The following is a 21,907-nucleotide window of genomic DNA, read 5'->3' as shown; positions in this document are numbered from 1 at the left end:
CTGTGGTAGAGGAATAAAAAAAGAGGACAAAGGCAGGGCAAACTTTATTAAAAATGAAAAAAATACATCCAGTTTAAACAGATTGACCATTCTTTTTCTTTTTAACTATATAAAACATAGAGAGAGAGAAACACATAGAGACACACACAGAAAACACATATACATGTAAATAAATAAATATATAGATAGATAATACGTAAATTATCAAAACGACATTATTATATAATTTGGAAAGTTTGCTGGATGCTTGGCTGAAGTCGCTATGCCACCATGCTTCCCTCAAGCTAAATGGAGTATCAAGCATGGGTTTCCCCTCATGAGATAAAGAGAAAAAAACAAATAAAGCTGTTCAACCTTATTTTTATCAAATAAGGCAGGAAAGCAAAAGTATGCTGCTGCTGAAACGGCCAAAACAGGAAGCTATAACCGAAGATAGAGGAAATGGCTGCAAGTACCAAGGTAAGACCCACCCCCCTCCCGCGCACCCAGTGGCGTAGCTCAATTTCCCCACAAGGTTTTCCGTATGTTCCCTTGCCCCCGCGAGTTACAATGCCATAAGAACTAGTAACTTTCAGATCCACACAATGAAGGGAAAAAAATAAAACAACATAAAAAAACCAGATTGCATGTGAATGGAAAAGAGCATGCGGGATAGAACAGAAAAGGGCAAGCTCAAATCAGAGAATGAAGGACAAAATAGCAGAGTTCTGCTGCGCCAAACCAACATCACATGCAGGTGAGGGAAGTACCTTTTTGCTCTCAAACTGAGGAGGCCCATCTTCTTTTCCATCTGGCTTGAGAGGGATGGGCAGTTTGGACTCGCCTGGAGTCATCATATCTGCAAGACCCATAGGGGCTAATCAAAAACAGGAGGTACGATTTAGCATCAAGGTTGACTTCTCGGTGTGTCAAAAACTGATGATACAAGAAACTAGAATATATCAATACTCCATCTTTTACAGAGGCTGAGAAGTCCTTTAGATCTCACAAGTTAAGTGCTATATGTGCAATAGGAGAAAATGTCTCCAAATTAGTACACCCACATAATCACTCTACAAACTGAAACACAGTTTTAAGGTCTAATTTTAATATCTAATTATTGAGTGACTCACTTTAATAACTGACAGCAATATAATCCAAACCATATATGCTTGCCATGGTAATGCTGAAAAATTGCGGACAACTTCATTAGGTACCTCTTGGATTTGTGGAGTAACAAAATATGTTTGATTCTTAAGTCACTTTCTCAAGCACAAATGTTTGCATTATGAAAAGCTACTTTGGTTACTAGCATTTTAGCAGTCACTATACAATGCATACTTATTATGCAATAATACGGCACCCCAGAGTATCTAGGCCCAAGGCTGAGTTTATAGCTACCTGAAGAGTGGCAGTATAAGAGAAACTGATGATTTGGTTTTCATGAGAACATTTTCAGTGCTGGAATAGGTTCCTTTGTACTTTCATAGATGTGAACAAGCACCAGTTGACTTATGGTCAATTTGGATGTTTACTTCATAAGTTTAGGGCTGCCATACATCCAGAATTTCCTGGACATATCTGGGAGTTGTCTGCCGAAAATAGTGTCATGGGGAATTTTCAGAAATCTGTTAAAATATCCGGGAAAATCTGGGCATATGGGGGCCCACAATGGAATTTTTAAAACCCCAGCTTTTGTCTAAAAAAGCTCAACAAATTTGCCAAAAAAGCTCAACAAATTTTCACTTTTTGAAATATGGCAACCTATCATAAGTGGGAACAACAAACACAAGAAATACTCCTGCTTCTGTTTCCTCTTAATGTCCCCATCACTGATAAACAGATCTTGCAGGTGGATTTGTGTTCTGACCCAAACTCTTGTGCCTACGGAACTCCTTTATGGGTCAAATTCATGTGGCAATGTTTCATATATGACTTCATTAGTGGAAAAACAGAAGTGCGAATGATTCTCACATCAGCTGTTCCAACTAATAAATTAAGGTCTGAATTGGCCCTTGTGGTATGTTATCTGAGTACCACAATAAAATCTGTATGATTACACTATAAAATATCACATAATATTTCTCTGAGCCTCTTAGTTGCCAAATCCCAAGCCTACAACCTACTCAACTACATTCTTCAACTTGTAAATTATTCTGTAGATCTGTTCTGTGGCCGATGTGGGTATTCAGCTATTTTCCTTCTTAAAGAAGTCAGCTGGGAACATAGCTGAATGCTGATCATTCTCGTTCAGATAACACTTATGCAGACACTTTCCAGAGGTGTGCCAAAGAAATGTTCATTTTCTTCTCATTGTTTTGAAGGTGGGAAAAGTGCAGTATAGAGCTATTGTCACATTTTTCCTGAATTTCATGTTTCAAAGCCGAAAGTCAAAAGAAACATTCAAATCAATTATGTATATTGTGTTTTCTCTGTACAGTATAAAACTGTGTGAACAAACAGTGCAAGCTCACACTGTGGAATGAACACTTTAAAAACAACAATTTCTAAGAATGTACCACTGGATAAGTTACTGTAGTTATATGTTGTTCTTGTATTTACATGAAAACTAGTAAAATTATTTGGGAAGGGGGGGAATAATTTCTTAAATCCTCAGCCTACCACATCCCAAAGGTTTGAGTGAGAGCAAAACATCTTGATGATGTGATTCCAGAAACATCCCTTTCAGCATTTCCTGTCATGTCTCAGCCTTTTCACTTCTCTCTAAAATGCCACTACACAAATCATTTGCCTTTCCCATTGCTTGATCCCCTCCTCAAATCTGTACATGGTTTCCCATACCCTCCTTCATCCAGGATGGACTTACCTTTATATGTCTCCAAAACCTTGCCTCACCTCTTTTGGTCCTTTATTACCAATTATTATACCCTCCAACTCTACCATCGTCAGTTACCCAAATGTTTCTTACTCTCTAATCTGACTTCACACATTTCCCCTTGCTGTCCCCATGCACCAGAGACCCTGCCCAATATGTGCATAGTGTCATCTCTCTTGTTTGGTTAATCCATCCTGAAAGCTCACTTTTTCCAAGAGGCCTTTGCTTTAAACTGCTGCAAGGCAATTGCAAACTCAGATCTAAGTCCTGTTGAGTTCAATGGGCCTTACTCCTTAGTCAGTGTGGTTCAGATTACAGCCTAACTTTATACACACTCAATTGGGAATAAGCTCCCCTGAACTCAGTGGGACTCACTTTTGACTGGACACGTATAAATGATTGCATTGTAATATTTTAAATTTGCTGTTCGCATTCCTTCCTTCCTATTATTGTCTCTGTCTCCTCCAATTTGGTGTATTTCCTACTATTCTAGAATACAAGCCTTGGGGGCATTTCACTTTCCCCCTTAAGAAATCTGCAGAGTACTATGTATACAGTTGCCACCGTAAGAGAGAGAGAGAGAGAGAGAGTATTAAGAGTATTTGCAATCTCCATGGAATATACAGGGGCAAAACCAAATTTTAAAGTATAAGCATTTTTGAACATTTGTAGTTTCTGCTACATAACAGGTAAATATTATTAGTTGAACTTTCATTTCTGTTATTACCCTTCAAAATAAAAAGAAGCCTGCAGATCTCAATGCAGTCACAAATGTATGTGAGCAAAAGGAGCTCCACATTTGGTATAGAACATATAGCTAACTAAGCTCAACACATTTTTGTTAACTATGCAAAATGTGTTTAAAAATAGTAGACGGGGAAAGAAAGGCTAAATAAAATATGATGGATATTGCAGAATAATAAAAATCTAGCCTGATTATTATTGGGCTGCTTTGCTTTTCTGTAAAATGATAATGCAGTGTTTTACTCAGCAGCCAACATGTGGGAGAACAAGCCAAAGGGGAAGGGGGGAGCTTTAAAAAAACTTCACAGATTGCCCACTACAAAATGATTATTGCACATATTCATGTATTACTATGTTTTAGAAAATAATTAGTTTTAATTACAGCAGTGAGAGAGCAAGCAAGACTCTGGCGAATAAGCTGGCAAGCTTCATGGTGTTAATTTGCTAATATCTTTAGCATCACATCACTGCAGGTTGGGAGAATGGCTCTGCCAAAAAACCTACCCAGCCATGTGCCGCACGAGTTTACAGCTAACTATATACTCAATACTCATCTCTGAACTGCCATAGGCTTATTTGTAGGTTGCTGTGGTGCGTTTGTAGGCCAAACAAGGCATTTGAAATATTGTAATGCGGAAATTACTACAGTACTTGGCTTTAAAAAAGTAGTTTCAGTCTTGTATATTTAAAAATGGGAACAACATGTCTATTTCCAAACAATGCAATAACTGAGAAACAGCCAGTGTTTTTTATGAATGGAAGTAAAATGATAACGAAGCAACCAAAGAGTGACTAAATGCACAAGGCCATCATTTCTGACCTCACCCATTTGCTCTGGAGACAGCTGTGGGACTTAGGGCAGAAGCAAAAGACCACTCTCCTTGTGGCCAGCATTTTTCCTACTTGAATTTAACTGCAATAGTGAGAAGTATGAATTTGGTTGCCAATTCACTAGCTGCAAGTTTGTGTGATGCCATTGCAAGCTTTCTGAATGATGCTGGAGTGGTTATGTTGTGCAGAACAGCAGTTTGTGTTAGCAGTGAAATCTTCAGGTGGCCTGTTCAGCTGCCTGCAGAAAGACTTTGCAAGGGTGATAAAATCTGAAAATTGTAAATAAAATTTTGAGTGATTGATTATGATCCAGAGAAACAGGCTGGGCTATAGAGCATTTGACATGTACTTCTTTTGAGCTGCCCAAATCAAGCAACAGGGTGTATAAGAAGCCTTCCATGTGCGTTACTGGTGCTGATTCAGATGCAAATCCAGTTGCACATCAACATCTGCATTGCATTGCACAGGACTAATTGCTCACAACAACAGCTGTATCTAAGTTACCAAGTCATCTTGAGAAAGAAGTACTACTATAGTCTTTTGTGTAGCATCCATATAGTATTTCTTTATCCTTTGTTGAAATGCTTTGTAAAGACTTACAAGAATGCTTCCAAGGGATTTGCGGCTGGTATCCCTTTGCTTTCTAGTCCAATGACAAACTGAGGGTATTATTTTGACCCCTTTTCAAACAGTGAAAGAACACTATTGTCACAATTCCAGCAAATTAAGGCACGTGCGTGCGCACACACACTCTCTTCTCCAGTGACCCTAATGATCCTGCCCACAAACTACAAATATATAAAACATTAAAAAGAAGAAGATAACAGTGAAATCTGTGATTGAAAAAGAGTTGCAATGTAGAGTGAATAGGTTCCAAGAACTAGCCCCAGGCTTTATTATAAGAAGTTGAAAGTCAGAATAATTTAAAAAAGAAAATATGGGTCAAGGTCCTGTTCTAGCTATATACCACACCAAACTTAGCTCACATGTGAGTTAAACTGCAGTCAAGTATCATAAGACTGTCCTACAGTCAGGGATCTGTATTCCTGGGCTAGATGCCATGCTTGTCCTATAGGAGAGGCAATGGTGATCAGTCTGTGGGAAAACAGCCCACAGCAAATCATTAGGCTGAATTTTGGAAGGAAAAGCCCAGGTCGGGACTTAACAATTCTGGGTCCAATCCACCAGAACCAGTAAAAATATTTGATTACATTTACTTCCCCTTTTTCCTCCAGATGCTGCTGCCTAATGCAGTCAGACTACCAGCCTAGCACTGTCCACTCCGACTGAGGAAGGAGCCCCTTTCAGTCCTCCTAAACAAGACCGTTCCATCTGGAGATTGAAGGTACAACTGTCTGTGTGCAAACCATGGGTGCACTACCACGCAATGAGTTTAAAGTCGCAACAACCTGGTGAGGTAGGTTTGGCTGAGAGATTTGCCCAAGACTGAATGCTAGACTTCGTATAAACCTATGTTCCAAGCAGCCCAGTACTTTAGCTGCCACTGACCCAATGTGGTCTTAAGTCTTTGTAAGAAAACGTTCGGACGGTTTGTGGCCTTCGATTTTAACTGTGATGCTGTAGCTGTACCAAGGTGTTTTGGGTTGTATCAAGTGAAATGTGGAAAATCACACCCTATCTGCTAGAAAAAGTAAAGGGTGGATTTGGCTTTGAGGCAGGAAAGAAAGAGAGGTGAGTGCTCATTGCTTTGTTTAAAAAGGGGGGGGGGTTGGTGGGTGGAACAGCTCATGTCATTTGGTCTTGCGTGTTGGTTTCTGCTCTCTTCACTGTGCAGCGAAATGTTTGTCACAAGACAATGTTTACATTCCACAGTCAGAGTTACTGTTGGGTTTTCCCACGGGAAAGGGAGACTGGATGTGACGTACACTGGTTTCCTGTTTTTCACTGTTCTTTTGCAGTTCAGTGTGTGTTATTCTCTGTGTGCTTTAGAGGAGAGAGAATGTTTTCTCTGCTCCGGCAGAGGCAAGATTTTTTTTTGTAACATACCAGCTTTGAAGTGTAAATAAAGCAATATACAGTATGTAGCACGTACTCCTCATCCTTCCGCTGTGCACGGGACTACTGCTTATCAACAACATTTGGTTCCGGGCCCAGAAAAACGCAGTCATCTTAAGAATGGGCTCCAGAAGTCGAATTGGAGTGCCGGCAAAGGATCGGAATGCAGGGGGACAGATCGGAACGGAATCTGCTCTGCGCGTCAAGATGATTGATGAGGTATGTGCTACTGCTCCGGGCAGCCTGCCAGCTTCTAATTAATGGCTTTATGGCTGGACTTTGAACTTTTAAAGCCGTTTGCCGGGCAAAGTTACTATGCGGGGAAATCGAAAGTAACATTTAAAAGTGCTCTTGGAGTAAAGCAGCTGCAGAAAATAATGACGCAGCACTATTTATGGCAGCAGAGAGAAAGCACTTTAGAACTTTCCTTTTGAACTTGCCTTTGGAATGAGGTTTGAAGCAGCTGCAGTTAAGCAGAATGGCACAGGCTCACAGAGGCTGTTTTGAACTTGCCTTTGGAATGAAGCAGCACAGACGCAGCTTGTATAAAGCAGCATGATTTAAAGCAGCAGAGATGACGCAGAAGGCTAATGCCAGAGTCATGATGGCCCTTCAGGATGCTTGTGGGATTCCTAAGCTCAATAAGAATAACTATGCGGACTGGGTTCTCTATGCAGAGGCTATTCTGCGGAAAGAGGGTCTGTTTGAAGTTATTACAGACACCCCCCCAGCTCCAGTTACAGATGCATGGGAAGCTAAAGATTCCAAAGCAAGGGGAACTCTTACATTGATAGTATCCCCAGAAGAGCTCTGTCTATTGCGTGATAAGACCTCAGCCAGACAAATTTGGGACGCTTTGAGAGAGGCTCACTTGAGGACAGAAGCTGGATCCACTATGTTTTACTTTAACAAGCTGCATAATATGGCTCTTGCTGAAGGTGGAGATGTGCGTATACATCTGATGGAGATGCAGAATCTGAGACATGAGCTGCAACAGAGAGGACTCAACTTTCCAGAGGCTGTGTATTCCTTCATGATACTACAATCTTTGGGTTCAGGTTGGGAGTCTGTTGCGACTCAGATTGCTGTACAGCCTACTGCTCAGCTGACAGTGGACTATGTTACTGCCGTGATTCTCAATGAAGCAGATCGCCGGGGTGCTAGCTGCATGGGCAAGAGGGAGACTTCACAGACGTCATCCCATAGTGCAGTGGAACCACCAGATGGCGCCAAAGCTTTGAAGGCAGTGAAATGCTACTCGTGTGGACGTCTAGGCCATATGAAGAGGGAATGCAAATATCCCAGGGCCAAGACAGAGCAGCGCAGTGGAAGCTCATCGCGTGGAAGAGGCCAGAGCAAAGGCAAAGGTCCAGTGTCCAGGACAACGCAGCCCAAGGCAATGGTCTCACGCTTCACTCCAAAAGATGCAGAGGTCCAGAAGACGTCTAGATCTTTCTTCGTTGTTGATTCAGCGGCAACGCACCACATGTGCAACGATAAGCGACTGTTCGTGTCTTTTACACCGCAGGAAGGTGCGATTCACCAGGCGGATGACCACACAATCCCCAGTAAAGGCTACGGAACTGTTGTTCTTCACAGTTTGGACTTATCGATACAGAATGTGCTTTATGTGCCGGATGCCAAACATAATCTGCTCAGCATTGGACAGCTGAATGAGCGGAATATTGACGTTTCCTTTAAGAACAAAAGGTGCATCATCACAAAGAAAAATGATTATGTATTGTATGCTGAATATGTTGATCGTTTGTATGTTTTGTATTATGATGATGTTGTGCAGGATGACACTTGTTGCATTGCAGGTACTAACAAAAGTTTGCATGCAGAATGTATTCACGATTTTCATCGAAAATTTGGTCATTTGCATTTTGAGGCAGTATCTAAGATGCCTGCCTTGGTTGAAGGTATGACTATTAAACCCTGCAGGTACCACATGAAGTGCAAGGCATGCGCAGCAAACAAGGTGAAAATGGCTGCGAAAGGTAAGGTGTCTAGTAGGCAAGCTACAGAACCATACCAAATTGTTCATGCTGATTTGGTTGGACCACTAGCGCCCTCTTTGGGAGGAAACAGGTACTTCATGGTTCTCATTGATGCATTTTCCAGGTATATTTATGTGTACAATCTCAAGCAGAAATCAGAGGCTTTTCCTAGGTTCAAGGAATTCTGTGCTTGGTTGGAAAATGTGCATGGTAAGAAGGTAAAGACTCTTTTCAGTGATCGCGGGGGAGAATTCACTTCTCAGCAGTTTGAAGCTTTTCTGACTGAGAAAGGAATTCAACACGATTTGTCTAGTCCTCGCTCGCCATGGCAGAATGGACTTGTGGAACGAGCAAATCAGACATTGCTTCAAGGGTTAAAAACCTTGCTGCATGATGCAAATCTTCCAGAGAGTTATTGGGCCGAAGCTCTCTCATGTTTCACTTACAGTTATAATCGCAGGTTATCTTCAGCGATTGGTTGTACCCCGTATGAGAAGATGTTTGGCAAGAAGCCATACATCAAACACATGAAAATTTTTGGTTCTGACATGTGGGTTCACTCACCACAAAATTCCAAGTTAGACAAGCGTGGATTGCATGGTATCTTTCTAGGTTATCAGAAAGGGTCTTACAGAATAATGATGACTGACTCAAAGGCAATTAAGCTCACAAGAAGTGTTGAGTACAATGCCAAGTGGGGGGAGAATGTGGGAATTTTCCAATGTTATCCTGATGACAGTGATGAGACTGAGGATGGTCAAAAGCAACCACAACAACCCACACCCACTGATGAAGGTTCTGATTCTGAGTCTGAAACTGAATCGGGTGATTCAGAGGATTTCAAGAGTGCGAAAGCCTCTATGCGACCCTCTGAAAGCTCTGATCAAGAATTGGAGGAACCATTGTTCACAATAGGTCACTTTTCTCCCAAGAAGGAAGAGGAGAGTGTTGAAGACCTACGGCTAATTCGCAGGTCACAAAGAGCCACAAAAGGCAGACCTCCAAAGAGATTTGCTGATGAGTTTGCTAAGATAGCAGTAACAGCTGTTAAAAGCTCCAAGAAGGTATTTGAACCTTTTCCAAGAAATCCAGGATTTGGATTCAAAGGAAGCTGAGCCATGGTTAAATGCAATGAAGGCTGAGCTTGATTCCTTGGAAAGGAACAAAACATGGGACCTAGTTCCAGTAGTTCCAGGAATGAAATTGCTTGGAAGCAAATGGGTCTTCAAAGCGAAGACTGATCAAAATGGCAAGATAGTCAGACACAAAGCCAGATTGGTAGCCAGAGGTTTTGCACAAGTACCAGGTGAAGACTATCACGAGACCTACTCACCCACAGTGAGGTATGAAAGCATTAGGCTTATGCTCAAGCTAGCTGCAGAGGAGAATCTACACATTAGTCACCATGATGTGAATACAGCTTTTCTGTACGGATCTCTAGATGAATCACTTTATATGCTTCCACCTGATGGCGTACAGGTAAAACAGGGATTTGTTTGTGCTCTGAAGAAGTCCCTTTATGGTCTCAAACAAAGTGCACGGTGTTGGCACACAAAACTCACTGAAGTATTGTTTTCTCTAGGTTTTAAGCAAGGGAAAGCTGATCCATGTGTATTTGTCAAAGAGGAGGGGCAAAAGAAACTGTATTGTTTGTTTTATGTTGATGATCTTTTATTCTTTTGGAAAGATGTCACAATGTACAATAATGCCCTAGCTCAACTGAAAGAGCACTTTGACATGAAAGATCTTGGTGAGGTAAACAACTACCTATCTCTGGAAATAGAGAGAGATCAAGATGGTAACATTCTAGTACACCAGTCACGGAAAACTGCTGATGTGTTAAGCAAACTGAACCTGATGGATGCTAACCCTGTAGACACACCGATGACAACAGGTTATCAGGTAGATGACACTGAAGAAGCATTTTCTGACACTACACTGTACAGAAGTGTGCTAGGCAAGCTAAACTTCATTGCCAGATGTTCAAGACCAGACATTGCTGTTAGCTGTAATTTGCTAAGCAGACAAGTCAACAATCCTACTGTTAAGGATTGGAAAGCTCTGAAATGCATAGTGCGGTATTTGAAAGGCACTATGCATTACAGACTGAGATTTAACAATCAGAAGTCTGGTGGTCTTGAGATATTTGCAGATGCAAGTTTTGGAAGTGACACTACAGACAGGAAAAGTACGTCTGGAGTTTGCTATATGTACAATCAGGGTCTATTTGATTGGTCATGCAAGAAGCAAACAACAGTTAGCTTAAGTACTTGTGAAGCTGAACTGAACGCACTGTCTTATTCACTTAAAGATTGTGAATGGTTGTTACAATTGTGCAAAGACATGAAAATTCCTGTCAAATGTCCAATCCAGGTTTACCAGGACAACAAAGCATGTTTGGCTTTGCTGAATTCTGAAGGTTGTAAGCAAAGCACAAAGCACTTGCAATTGAAGTTGCAACATGCTAGAGAACGTATTCAGAAGGGACTCGTAACGGTGTCCTATATGCCAGGTAATGAAATTCCTGCTGATGTATTGTCCAAGATTGTATCAAGGGATCAACACTGTACCTATGTGCAGAAGTTGGGTTTGTACTGATATTGTACGAACACGCTGCCCAGTAATGTTCACAGAAAGGGGGAGGATGTTGGTTTCTGCTCTCTTCACTGTGCAGCGAAATGTTTGTCACAAGACAATGTTTACATTCCACAGTCAGAGTTACTGTTGGGTTTTCCCACGGGAAAGGGAGACTGGATGTGACGTACACTGGTTTCCTGTTTTTCACTGTTCTTTTGCAGTTCAGTGTGTGTTATTCTCTGTGTGCTTTAGAGGAGAGAGAATGTTTTCTCTGCTCCGGCAGAGGCAAGATGTTTTTTTTGTAACATACCAGCTTTGAAGTGTAAATAAAGCAATATACAGTATGTAGCACGTACTCCTCATCATTCCACTGTGCACGGGACTACTGCTTATCAACAACATTGCGGACTAAAACATACAGAAAAAGCAAGGTTGCTGTGAGGAGAGTAAATGTGTATCTGCAGCAGAATCTAACAACGTTACACGCACACCTGCCCTTTATTTTAAAAGGGACAGCCTGACCCAAAACTTTGCAGGAGCTCCAGTTCAGGCACATATTGAATGGAGCTGTATGGGACAGTTTTGTGCATATATCATTTCAGCTCCTGAGATCTGGTCCTTGCACAAAGGCTCACTTGAAGCCCAGTGATATGAGCTTGGCAGCAGAGCTCCGTATCAGAGTATATACCCAGAAACATCCCACCCTCCAAACATTTCTGCAATGTAAGGCCATCTAAAAAAAATGGATTCTGAAGTCTGAATCAGTAGGAGACAGATTATGCAAAACTGCATAACTGCCCAGAAAAACCAGCTTTTCACAGCACAGGATCTCTGTGCAGTCACTAGTTTCCCCCTGTGTCTGGAACAGCTTCATTTGCCCAAATGTGACTCTGTGAATGGATTGCCTACCACCGTAAAAGACTGAGGATTTCTGCACTGTATACCCGAGTGTACACTGAGCTTTGGTTTGAGGCAAATGGCTGCAGAAACTGCAAATGTGCTTTGGTTGAGACACAACTGGATTGAGCGGCAAGAAAACCATAAGCGCAAATAATAATAATAATAATTTTAAAGAAAAAGTAGATGGAGCAACACTTTTTGTGCCTGCAATAAAAACTGATCATAAAAACCTACTTGCATTACAGGTATATTCACACGCACTTCGTAATATTACACACTGCACTACAATTTTCACTAAAATTCAGAAATGAAATTCCCACCATTTTTAACAAAAAAAGGGGGAGCCTTCAGTTCATTTGTCTTTTTGAAGAAATTGCTTCACTGCTTTCTCCTAAACCCCCTCCCCCTGGCATTATAACTGAAGAAACAGTTGTCATATTCATAGTCACACTGATTCTATTTAAATAATTATTTGCTCACTGAAGCCTATTACACATGGGAGCTTTTCTTTCAGAGCATCGGGGCTCTACACTAGTTAAGAGACGTTTTCTGTATCTGCCATGTTTTCTTAACGGAACAGGGAGATGGCTGAAATGACAGTCATCTAAATCGGTGTCTGTAGCACTGTTTAAATTCCTCTGGCAGAGCTGCAACTATTATCTTTTGATTTTTCTGTTTCCTGCACCAGAGCTACAATTTGGGGCAATAGGGACCTCTCTGAAAATGCTGGTCAACTTTCCTGTGCCCATTCATAGTACATATGGGTATGGGTGGTTATAGGACAAATGCCGGTTTCAGCTTTGGCCATGATCCTGAGGACTATGTTTCTACATGTTTCTACATTATCTTTCTATAATGTGCTGCAAGATTCACATGAGAGCTAGTGTGCTAATAGTGGTTAAGACCATTAGCCCAAAGGGGGGGGGGAGGTATACTGGACTAGAACTGGTCTGACTCAGGTTGTGCACACATTGCTGGCTTAAAACAGATCAAAATTGTTCTTTTTTGCTGTGTTTGCACATTACTGTACATGTCAGCAGACTTTGATGTGTATCACAGTTGCCTGTTCAATGTTCACACCACTGGGTTGAGACAGGGCAGGTATATCTTCACCTGATGAGCAATTCTCAATTTGTATTGAAGCTGTTGGGGTGTGCGTGATTATCAAAATGCAGTATTTGGTGACTTTGGGCCATTCACTATCTCTCAGCCTAGTTACCTCCCAGGATTGCTGTGTGAATAAAAGGGAGGAAAGGGAGGGGAGAGAACCTTGTACACCATCCTGAGCTCCTTAATGACTGAATAAGCTTGGGAACAATAGGGATAACAATTTTTCTCAGCTCTTGATGGAAAGCGACTTGAATGATGGCAAAATTTATATTTAAGTTAGTTTCTGGAGATGAAACCAGACATACAGAATCCATAGAGTCACCATTTAAAAGTACAGCCAAGCACCACCATGGCTGAATCCTGGAAACTGCTTTCAATGCTAAATTCAATTGTAGTACATAAGTAATAATAAATAAAGAATACCCCTCCCCACCTTCTCACTATATAGAAAGGTCCGGTGACTTCTGTTTCAGTGTATCTGAAGAAGTGTGCATGCACACGAAAGCTCATACCTAGAACTAACTCAGTTGGTCTTTAAGGTGCTACTGGAAGGAATTTTTTTATTTTGTTTTGACCATGGCAGACCAACACGGCTACCTATCTGTAAATAAATAAAGAGAGTAATTTAGATTAAGGATAGAGTGACTTTCCTTCTTCACTAAATAATTTCATTCAAGATCTGGGGGACTGAGGCTTCCAGGCAGCAAGTCATGCTATCTAGGGAAGCTTGAGCTTAACATCTCCCTCTCCTCCCACTTTCTAAAATTCAGAACTGAATAAAAGAGGTGGGCAACTTGTGGCTCTCCCTATGCTGCTGGACTCCCATCAGCCTTAGTTATCATGGCCAATGGGCAGGAATGAGGTGAACTGTAGCCCAGCAAGAACTGGATGGCTACAGTTCCCCTACTCTCTGTTTATCATATAAGTTGCCCGCACCCACATGCCAAGGCAGTTATCTAGTGCCTTCAGACACATGGCTGAAGCCAGCATTAGCATCCTTATATATGCTTGGAAATATGGGAAGTGAAGGGATGGTAATGCTGGGCTTCACCAAACGATCAAAGCCAGCAGGCAGCTGCCATATAGGACATTCTTAAATGGCTGTCATGAGGCTCCTGCTTGTCTGAATCTGCCCTTGTTTCTCTGTCATGGATTTGCTAAGGTAAAATAGCTCACCAGTAAAATATTTTCAAACAATGTGCACCAGTACCAGTCCTTATAATGATGCTTGTATATTTCCTTGGAGCACAAAAAACTGTAATGTTTTGTGATGCTGTGCTTTCACAGCTGATGAAATATCCTCCTCTCAACACTTCCTGATCAGTGGAGTATGTTAAGCCGTTTTGTGGCTGTAATTTGTGTCTTAAGCTAGCTGTACTGTGTAGAACAATTTGCGGAGTACACATGATAGGCCCCTACACATCACATTATTTATAAATCTACTTACATTTACTTAACTTCTGGTTAAATGTAAAACATATGCCAGAAATTAGACTTCTGAAGCTTAGTTTATATGAACAGATTCAATTAATTCTATCCCATTAAATATTTGGTACCCCAAGATTGCTTGTCCCATCTCCACAACTAAAATGATGGAAGCCTTTTCTGTAAATGATATCAAGGGTACAGAATTGCCAGCTGCTAAATCAAAGTTTACACTTCAGGGACACTTTTGAGCAAAGTGATCCTTCTCAATTGGCCAGAGTCAATTCAACAACCTGATATGTGATCAAAATGTGCTCATGGTTTGGAAAAAATGTTTAATTGATCTGCCTAAGTTCAATCTGAGCCTTGACCCTGCTAAGATTTCAAATGCCCTCAGTGATTCTGGATGAGTGCTATTGCAACATACATTTTTGCTTACTTCAGTAATTTTTTAGGAAGGAGATAAGTGAAGACATCTACTATATGCCTGTGTCATCTTTGAACATGAATGTAATAGATTTCATCAGCAGTTACTAAAAAATCATGAAATAAGTTAGATCTACAAGGGGGGGGGAGAATTTCTTGTGGTAAACAAAAATAGAGAAGTTACAAGCTCGGACTTCTGGAAAGCAACATAAAATTATTTTATTTTCTTGTAGTAGACTGAGGGTTGGAAACTGGCTGTGGAGTTTTATATAAAATAGAATGAATTACTGCAACATAGTACATTTTTCTGGGTTGTTTGCATGATCTTGATTATGATTGCTGGTTAAAGCCATTGTTTGTCTGTTCTTTTTTAGGGTCAATGGCTGAAACAAATAAACCACAACAAGCACTACTACCAGTGCATGTACTATATTTTTACAGGACACACCATGGATTAATAAATATGGAAGTGAAAACCTCAAAAATGCATAAACCAAAAATAAAAAAGCAATAAAGAAAGCTCTGATACATGGCTCAATTATTTTAAAAATTCAATATTTTGGAATGCAGAACACAATAAAAATACTATGACTACTCCATACAAAAGACTGCTAGGATAAATGCTTTTGCACTGAACAGATTTCCACCGTATGAAATAACGAATGGCTGAATTATCTGAACAAAAAAACCCCTCTGTGAATCTTCCTCTAAACTGGTTATTCCTTTGCAATACATAAATCTTCTTAGGCAGGGCACTCTGCCATCTGTTTGTTGTTGGTTATTTTTCCAGCTCTGGGGGCCAGAGTAAAAGGGGCAAAAAATTACTGCTGCTAAACAGCAAGCCAGGATTTATAGTGCAGTTTCAATGCTCAAAAGTAATTTTATTTCATCCAGGCAGACAAAACACATTACTACATAACCCAAACACAGTATTACCTGGGACAGCTCTGGTCGGGGGAGGGGGGGGAGCAAGCTATTATCTAATGGCCTGTTCAATAGATTTTTTCCTTTTCAACTGAAGTAAAAGTGTGCTGCATGGGCAAACAAACAACCTCCTGCCTAACACTAAGGGAAGCAATTTTATTTTACATTAAAAAAAAAATATCTCCCTGATTAACAATCTGTATTCTTACCCTTGCTGAAGACACAGCACAAAACCATTATAAATAAGACATGTGGGAATACCTCTGCTAAACTGTTGTCTAGAGAGCAGAAAAACAGGTATAATGAGACTCTAGGACAACAATGTGCATTTTCAGCTGTCAGAAAAAGAATTAAACGGGACCAATGTTTGGCAATCAAAAACTTTAAAATGTTTAAGAGAGCTGGGTGGCTGGTTGCGTTGTGGAGCAGAATCATAGAAGCTGTACATGTTTTCAATACGTGTATGTGGGGTGGGGGAAACCCTCTGAGTTTTATTATGAGGCAGTTAATTCCACAGTCGACATAAACATGCTGCTTAAGCAACAGGCAAATCATCTGAAAGATAGAATGGGGGTGGGAAGGCAGGGGGGAGAGATAATAATATCTACCAGCATGTAACACCTTCATAAAAGTTTGGAGGAATCACTATAAACAGTAAAGACAGAATCAGCTGGTTCTCACATTATTCTTTTAATGGGGAAATGATTGTATTCAAGTGCTCCCCTGTCTGTTTTGAAACTTAGGAGAAGACTATAGGCTTCTTTCCTCCAGCAGCCAAGTAGAGGCAGCAGTAGCAACAGCAGCAGCAGGAAAGGATTGCCCACTAGCCTTACTTTGGGCTCCTGGAGAGGAGAGAGAAACCAAAACTGTTGCAAGATGCAGGAGCAGCAACCGATTTGTTTTGTTTTAAAAGGTAACTGAACTCTATTTTCACTGGCAGTGGTGTCTTGAGCAGATAAGCACAAGATGCCATTGCTAGATTTGCCTTAAAAAGAAAAAGAAATCTAAAGGTGCTGCTGCAGAAAGCAGGTTAGTAACAGTGGTTCCTCTCTCCAATAATCATGAAATAATGTTAAGAAGTCATCTGCAACCCAGCAATTAAATCCAATCACTCTCTCTGTCTTGCATACACCGCATTATACTTCCTGGATTATTCCCAGCAACCATGTAAAAAACAATAGTTTTAGCACAGGAGTAACCTTTTTTGCCATCCATCACAGCAATACATGGTTGGATAGCCTTGCCCTCTATGGTTGTATCGTACTAAGTCACACCCTGAGTAGTCCCACTGGACTCAATGGTCTTGTTAGTAATGACTAACTAAAGTCCATTGATTTCAGTGGGCTTATTTGGAGTATGACTTAACTGTAATTAAAGGAAATCTAGTTACTATGCAATTGCACACTACAACATACTAATGAATGTAATAGTTGGGGATGGGAATGAGAAAAGAAATAATGTACTGCTAGGGAGAATGGTTTGAGTCCACCTCAAATGCAAATGAGCACTTGAACAATCCCATCAACAAACAGATCCCTGGCATGGTATTCCTGCAAAGAAATATAAATGGAAAAAGACCCTTTGTTAATTTTATTTGTTAACTCCATTTTTTTGTCTATTTCAGTGAGTGAACATAATTACTGGGACTTCCAGAGAGTTATACTTTATTCTAAACACAGTGAGTGACTTTTGGTACCTTGTTGGTCAGGTTGCTAACCTAAGATGATGTCAGTTATGTTGCTTAATTACAGCTGCACCAGCCTCAGAAAACTTACTACATTTTAAACAAAACAGTCTTCTTTCAGACCTGTCAGTTTTCAAACATGCCATGTTCACATTTTCAAGGAAAAATAAAAGACGACCTAAGGGTGTAACATATGCAGGATTTGATACAATAACGGGAAACTCCTGTTTTAAGGAACACAGAACCAGCTGCACAGGAGAAACCCTTTGCACCATCCAATACAATCTAATGTACTCAGAGGTAAGTCCCACCGGGTTCAGTAGGGCTTAATCCCAGGTAAGTGGATATGGAATAGCAGCTTTAAGGATGTCTACCTTGGAAAAAACAGCCGTTCCTGAAAAGTTACCAACCATTACCTGTGGAACTGTTCACCATGTTAGGTGCCATGCTGTAAGGAGGAGCTTGAGGGTTCATCAGGCTTGAGTTGTTGTTCATTGGCTGGGTGTAGGGAGAGCTGGATCCCATAATGCCGCTCTGATTGATGCCAGGAAAACTGCCTTGCCTGAGTGAAGAGAAAGCACACACACGTGCACAAGCTCTTATTATGTTTCTTACTGCACAGGACACTTTGGTTAGTCACAGAATTCATACTTTAGCATTCACAAACACCTAAGGAAGAGGCAGCCAGTTAGTCTTTGCCTGCATGAGGAGGGGACCGATTTGTTGGGAGCTTATTACTGAATTAGTAATTAACATTTTGGGGCTCGTTCTACAATCCAAGCTACAATCAAGTACCATGCAGATCTTTAAATGGAAAATACATGTTAATTTAAAATGGACACAGCCTAATATTATATGAGGTTCAAGTTGTTGTGTGGCTGACATGTAGAAAGTGATGGAAGCACAGGAAAGAGAGAGAGAAGTGCTTGCCATTGTTATACGTAGAAGAAGACGAAGAAGCCAGGGCTAGATAGCTCTTAAAAAGAAAAGTTCTTTTGATTCCACTTTGCCTACCATACTACAAAAGCAAGCCATGAAGACAATGAAACAAAACTAAAAAAGCAACGGAAAGAGATGCAGTTACACAAATTGAGTGGAGCTATAACACATTAATCCAAAATTGTTTTAATGGAGTCTTTGATGAAATCACAGAAATACCGCTCCTTGCTCTTCTACCCAATGCTTGCATGGTATACATCTGCCAATAACCCCACCCCAACCCTAGCAGGATAGGGAGAAGAAGAACAGACAATCTGCCCAGATGCTGTGCCACCTGCCTATCTTCTACTTGGATCATGTGGAGATAGAAGGGCCCTCTGAGGGGACAGGGTTGAGCTGGGTTGGGGATATATGGTTTAGTCAATTAAGGGCTGCTCCATTTTCTGGTCCTTCCTTCAGCTGGAGGTGTGTTGGCTGTCCTATCAGCCAGATGTCAGGTCTTCAGATGCTGCTTTGAAATGCAAGGTCAGTTTATAATAAGATCTCCCTCATTCACTACTGGCTGACCTGGCCTGTATAACCAGGACCTGAATGGGGGCAAGCAGAGAGTTAGCCGTGCCCACCTGGCTAGTTGGTTTAGCAACAGGTAAGATTTAGAAGGGGAAAGAAGAGAAGAAGAAGAGTTTGGATTTGATATCCCGCTTTATCACTACCCGAAGGAGTCTCAAAGCGGCTCACAATCTCCTTTCCCTTCCTCCCCCACAACAAACACTCTGTGAAGTGAGTGGGCCTGAGAGACTTCAAAGAAGTGTGACTGGCCCAAGGTTACCCAGCAGCTGCATGTGGAGGAGCGGAGACGCGAACCCGGTTCACCAGATTACGAGTCCACCGCTCTTAACCACTACACCACACTGGCTCTCTTTGTCCTGGTTTCCTATGCAACTAACTGCAAATCTAGAATGTTTGAATCTTGTGCTGGGTGAATGAAACAGATTAGGGATTCTGTGAGCCTACCACATATCCCAATGCCTAGCATCCTTCCTGTGTGAGCTGACAGAGCTGGTACTGAATGTGCTGGTGAGGCCTTCCAGGCTGTTGGTCCTGGAGGTAATAAATGTTCACACCAAGGCCATGAGATCTAGGGTGGGTCAAAACTTTATTACCATCATGGGCTGTCACAAAATGTGATTAGACCAAAAGTTAAGAGGGTGTTCTGAGAGTGGGGAATCTTACATCTGTTTCTTTGTCATGCTCAGACCTGCTGAGGATGACAGTGAATTTTCCCCTCTGCAAGAATGAAAACAATGAGGGGGGTCCAGCCCTGGAGCTTGATGAATCCTTATGGATTCCAGAGGACTTTGGGGGATTTCCCGGCTGATATGAATAATGCTCCTATGGAATGAAGAGATGACCCGAATGGTTGACATGATCCCTCCCAAATGTCCTCCCTCACTTAGAAAAGCTTGGGTAGCTTCATGGTATACCCTGGAGTTGAGGATGATGAAGAAAGCTGAGAGATTACTTGAACACAAGCTGACATATGAAACTGATCACTAGTATGTGCTCATTCTCAATGGTACTCTGTGGCAGCAAAGATGAGCACATGTTTTCTCACTGCCTCCATTACATACTTTCACTTCTGTTTAGCAAAGCTTCTCTGGGTGGTCTATAGCATTCTAGCCCTAATAAGATTTTGGAATCACCAATTGCCTCCTGCATTTTGTTTGCAAAACATGATAAATTTGCTTGCATCCACTATGATCTGGACTCCAGAGTTTTGGTAGGTCGACTTGAGGTGTCCAATGTGCTATCTGGTCCAGTATTGTTGGATTAGTTCCAATTGATGCAGCTTGAGGATGTGAACAAGATGTTTGAGCAGATCTGTGAAACCACTTGCATGTTTGATCTTTGCCTTTCCTAGCTTATGAAATCTTGTATGGGCAGGATGACTGATTGGGCCAAGGTGATTAATGCCTTATTATGAGAAGAGATGGTCCCAGGCTGCCTAAAAAAGGTTGTCGTGCAGACACTTCTGAAAAATCCTTATTTGCACCTGGAAAATCTAAATAATCATAAACCAACCGCAAAAGCCCCCTCCCTGGGCAAGAGCTCCAGGTCCAGGCTCTTTTGGGTTAGGATCATTCTCTGGTCCATTTCAGTTGAGGTTTAGGCCTGGATTTGGCACTGAGACTGCCTTGGATCACCCTGTATGATCACCTTTGTTAGGAGAGAGACAGTGGGTGGGTGATGTTGTTTATTTCCCTTTTCAGTATCCTCAACCATTGAATCCTTTTTAAATTGGGGAAACTTTGCAGTGGTTCTGCTCCTATCTGGATAGTCAAATTCAGAAGATTATGCAGGAGATTAATAGTTTACAATGTGGTTCCACAGGATTCCCATATATCCCTCTGGGGTATAGGACTGCATGTATGATTGAGAAAATATGCAATTTTTCTTTCTACTCTGTAAATGCAGTCAACATGTGCAACATGAATCCCCCCCCCAAATACTTGTACCAATGTGAACATTGCAACTGAACATTCAGAGATAAACAGGAAACTATGTTTTTTATTGTTTTTAATGTTGGAGTAGGTAAAAATGTGTTCTAGTTAACACTAGGTTAAATTTGTTCTTGATACCCTGGGAACTTCCCAAGATGTAAAGAACATGTGGCATAAGCAAAGAGAATTCTTTCCAAGTCAGTTTTGTTCTTTGCTCTGTGGAAGGCAAACTTTCCTCATTTTCTGTAAAGAGGCAAAGGATTTCTTTTGATATGAAGGAGACAACTGACATACAATGCCATTCCCCTGACGAAGCTTGTGATGACTTGTAGGGAAAAATATTAAAAATGCACAGTTGTGCAATTCTCCAAAGGATAATGAGAAAGGGAGGGAAAAAAGAAAAGGACCATTTGGCATAACTTTGAAAGACTGTCGTGAAATCAAGCTTTTCTTATGTAAATATTGTATCTTTTAAATTGTCCTAAAAACACAGGCAAAACTGTTATGCAGCATGAGTCTAGGTTGACACAATCTCCTTGCCCTGTAACAAGAGGCCTGTTCTGGATTAACAAATGCTATATAGTTATATACTTGAAATAAATTGTGTGGTCAAGGCAAACCTTACATACAAAAACACAAACAGAAAACACATTACAGTATCTGAAAATGCTAGTTATCAAAAGGTGAGTGATCCTCATGTAAACTCAGATCTGGTTAACTCAGGCTTCCTCAACCTCGGCCCTCCAGATGTTTTGAGACTACAATTCCCATCATCCCTGACCACTGGTCCTGCTAGCTAGGAATCATGGGAGTTGTAAGCCAAAAACATCTGGAGGGCCGAGGCTGAGGAAGCCTGATCTAGATCCATTTCAGTCTGGTTTAAGGTCCCAGTTGAGGGTGGAAATGACACTGGTTGCTCTGAAGGATGACCTTCTGGGGGAAACATGGGACTGTGACCTTGTTGTATTGGATCTCTCACTGGCTTTTAATACAGTGACTGGACTGGCTCCATGGG

The 21,907-nt window shown here is 41.2% G+C and overlaps 1 protein-coding gene and 1 long non-coding RNA gene across 17 annotated transcripts in view; one reads left to right on the top strand and one right to left on the bottom strand.

Annotated features, from left to right (window-relative positions):
- The window catches only part of ARID1B (AT-rich interaction domain 1B), a 356,667-nt gene that overhangs the window by 33,771 nt on the left and 300,989 nt on the right, over positions 1-21,907 (bottom strand). For 12 of the 14 annotated variants that reach the window (XM_081854279.1, XM_081854287.1, XM_081854289.1 and 9 more), the window contains 2 exons: positions 17,869-18,014; positions 750-856 (listed from right to left, as the gene is read on the bottom strand). In XM_081854279.1, the coding sequence (XP_081710405.1) occupies positions 750-856; positions 17,869-18,014 (253 nt within the window). The remainder of the gene's footprint in view (positions 1-749; positions 857-17,868; positions 18,015-21,907) is intronic. The other 2 variants (XM_081854285.1, XM_081854291.1) reach the window with 1 other exon arrangement.
- Positions 10-16,967, top strand: LOC309337692. 3 transcript variants are annotated; one of them, XR_014154497.1, is made up of 3 exons: positions 10-459; positions 5,626-5,735; positions 15,219-16,967. It is a non-coding gene; the product is annotated as an uncharacterized lncRNA (long non-coding RNA). The 3 variants fall into 3 exon arrangements; XR_014154498.1 differs by having other exon boundaries at positions 5,626-5,807; XR_014154499.1 differs by lacking the exon at positions 15,219-16,967 and having other exon boundaries at positions 5,626-5,937.

This window comes from Podarcis erhardii (assembly GCF_964252035.2).
Source record: "Podarcis erhardii genome assembly, chromosome: 3".
Classification (NCBI taxonomy): domain Eukaryota; kingdom Metazoa; phylum Chordata; class Lepidosauria; order Squamata; family Lacertidae; genus Podarcis; species Podarcis erhardii.
Note: the sequence above shows the minus strand (reverse complement) of the source record. Positions and strands in the feature narration are given on the sequence as shown.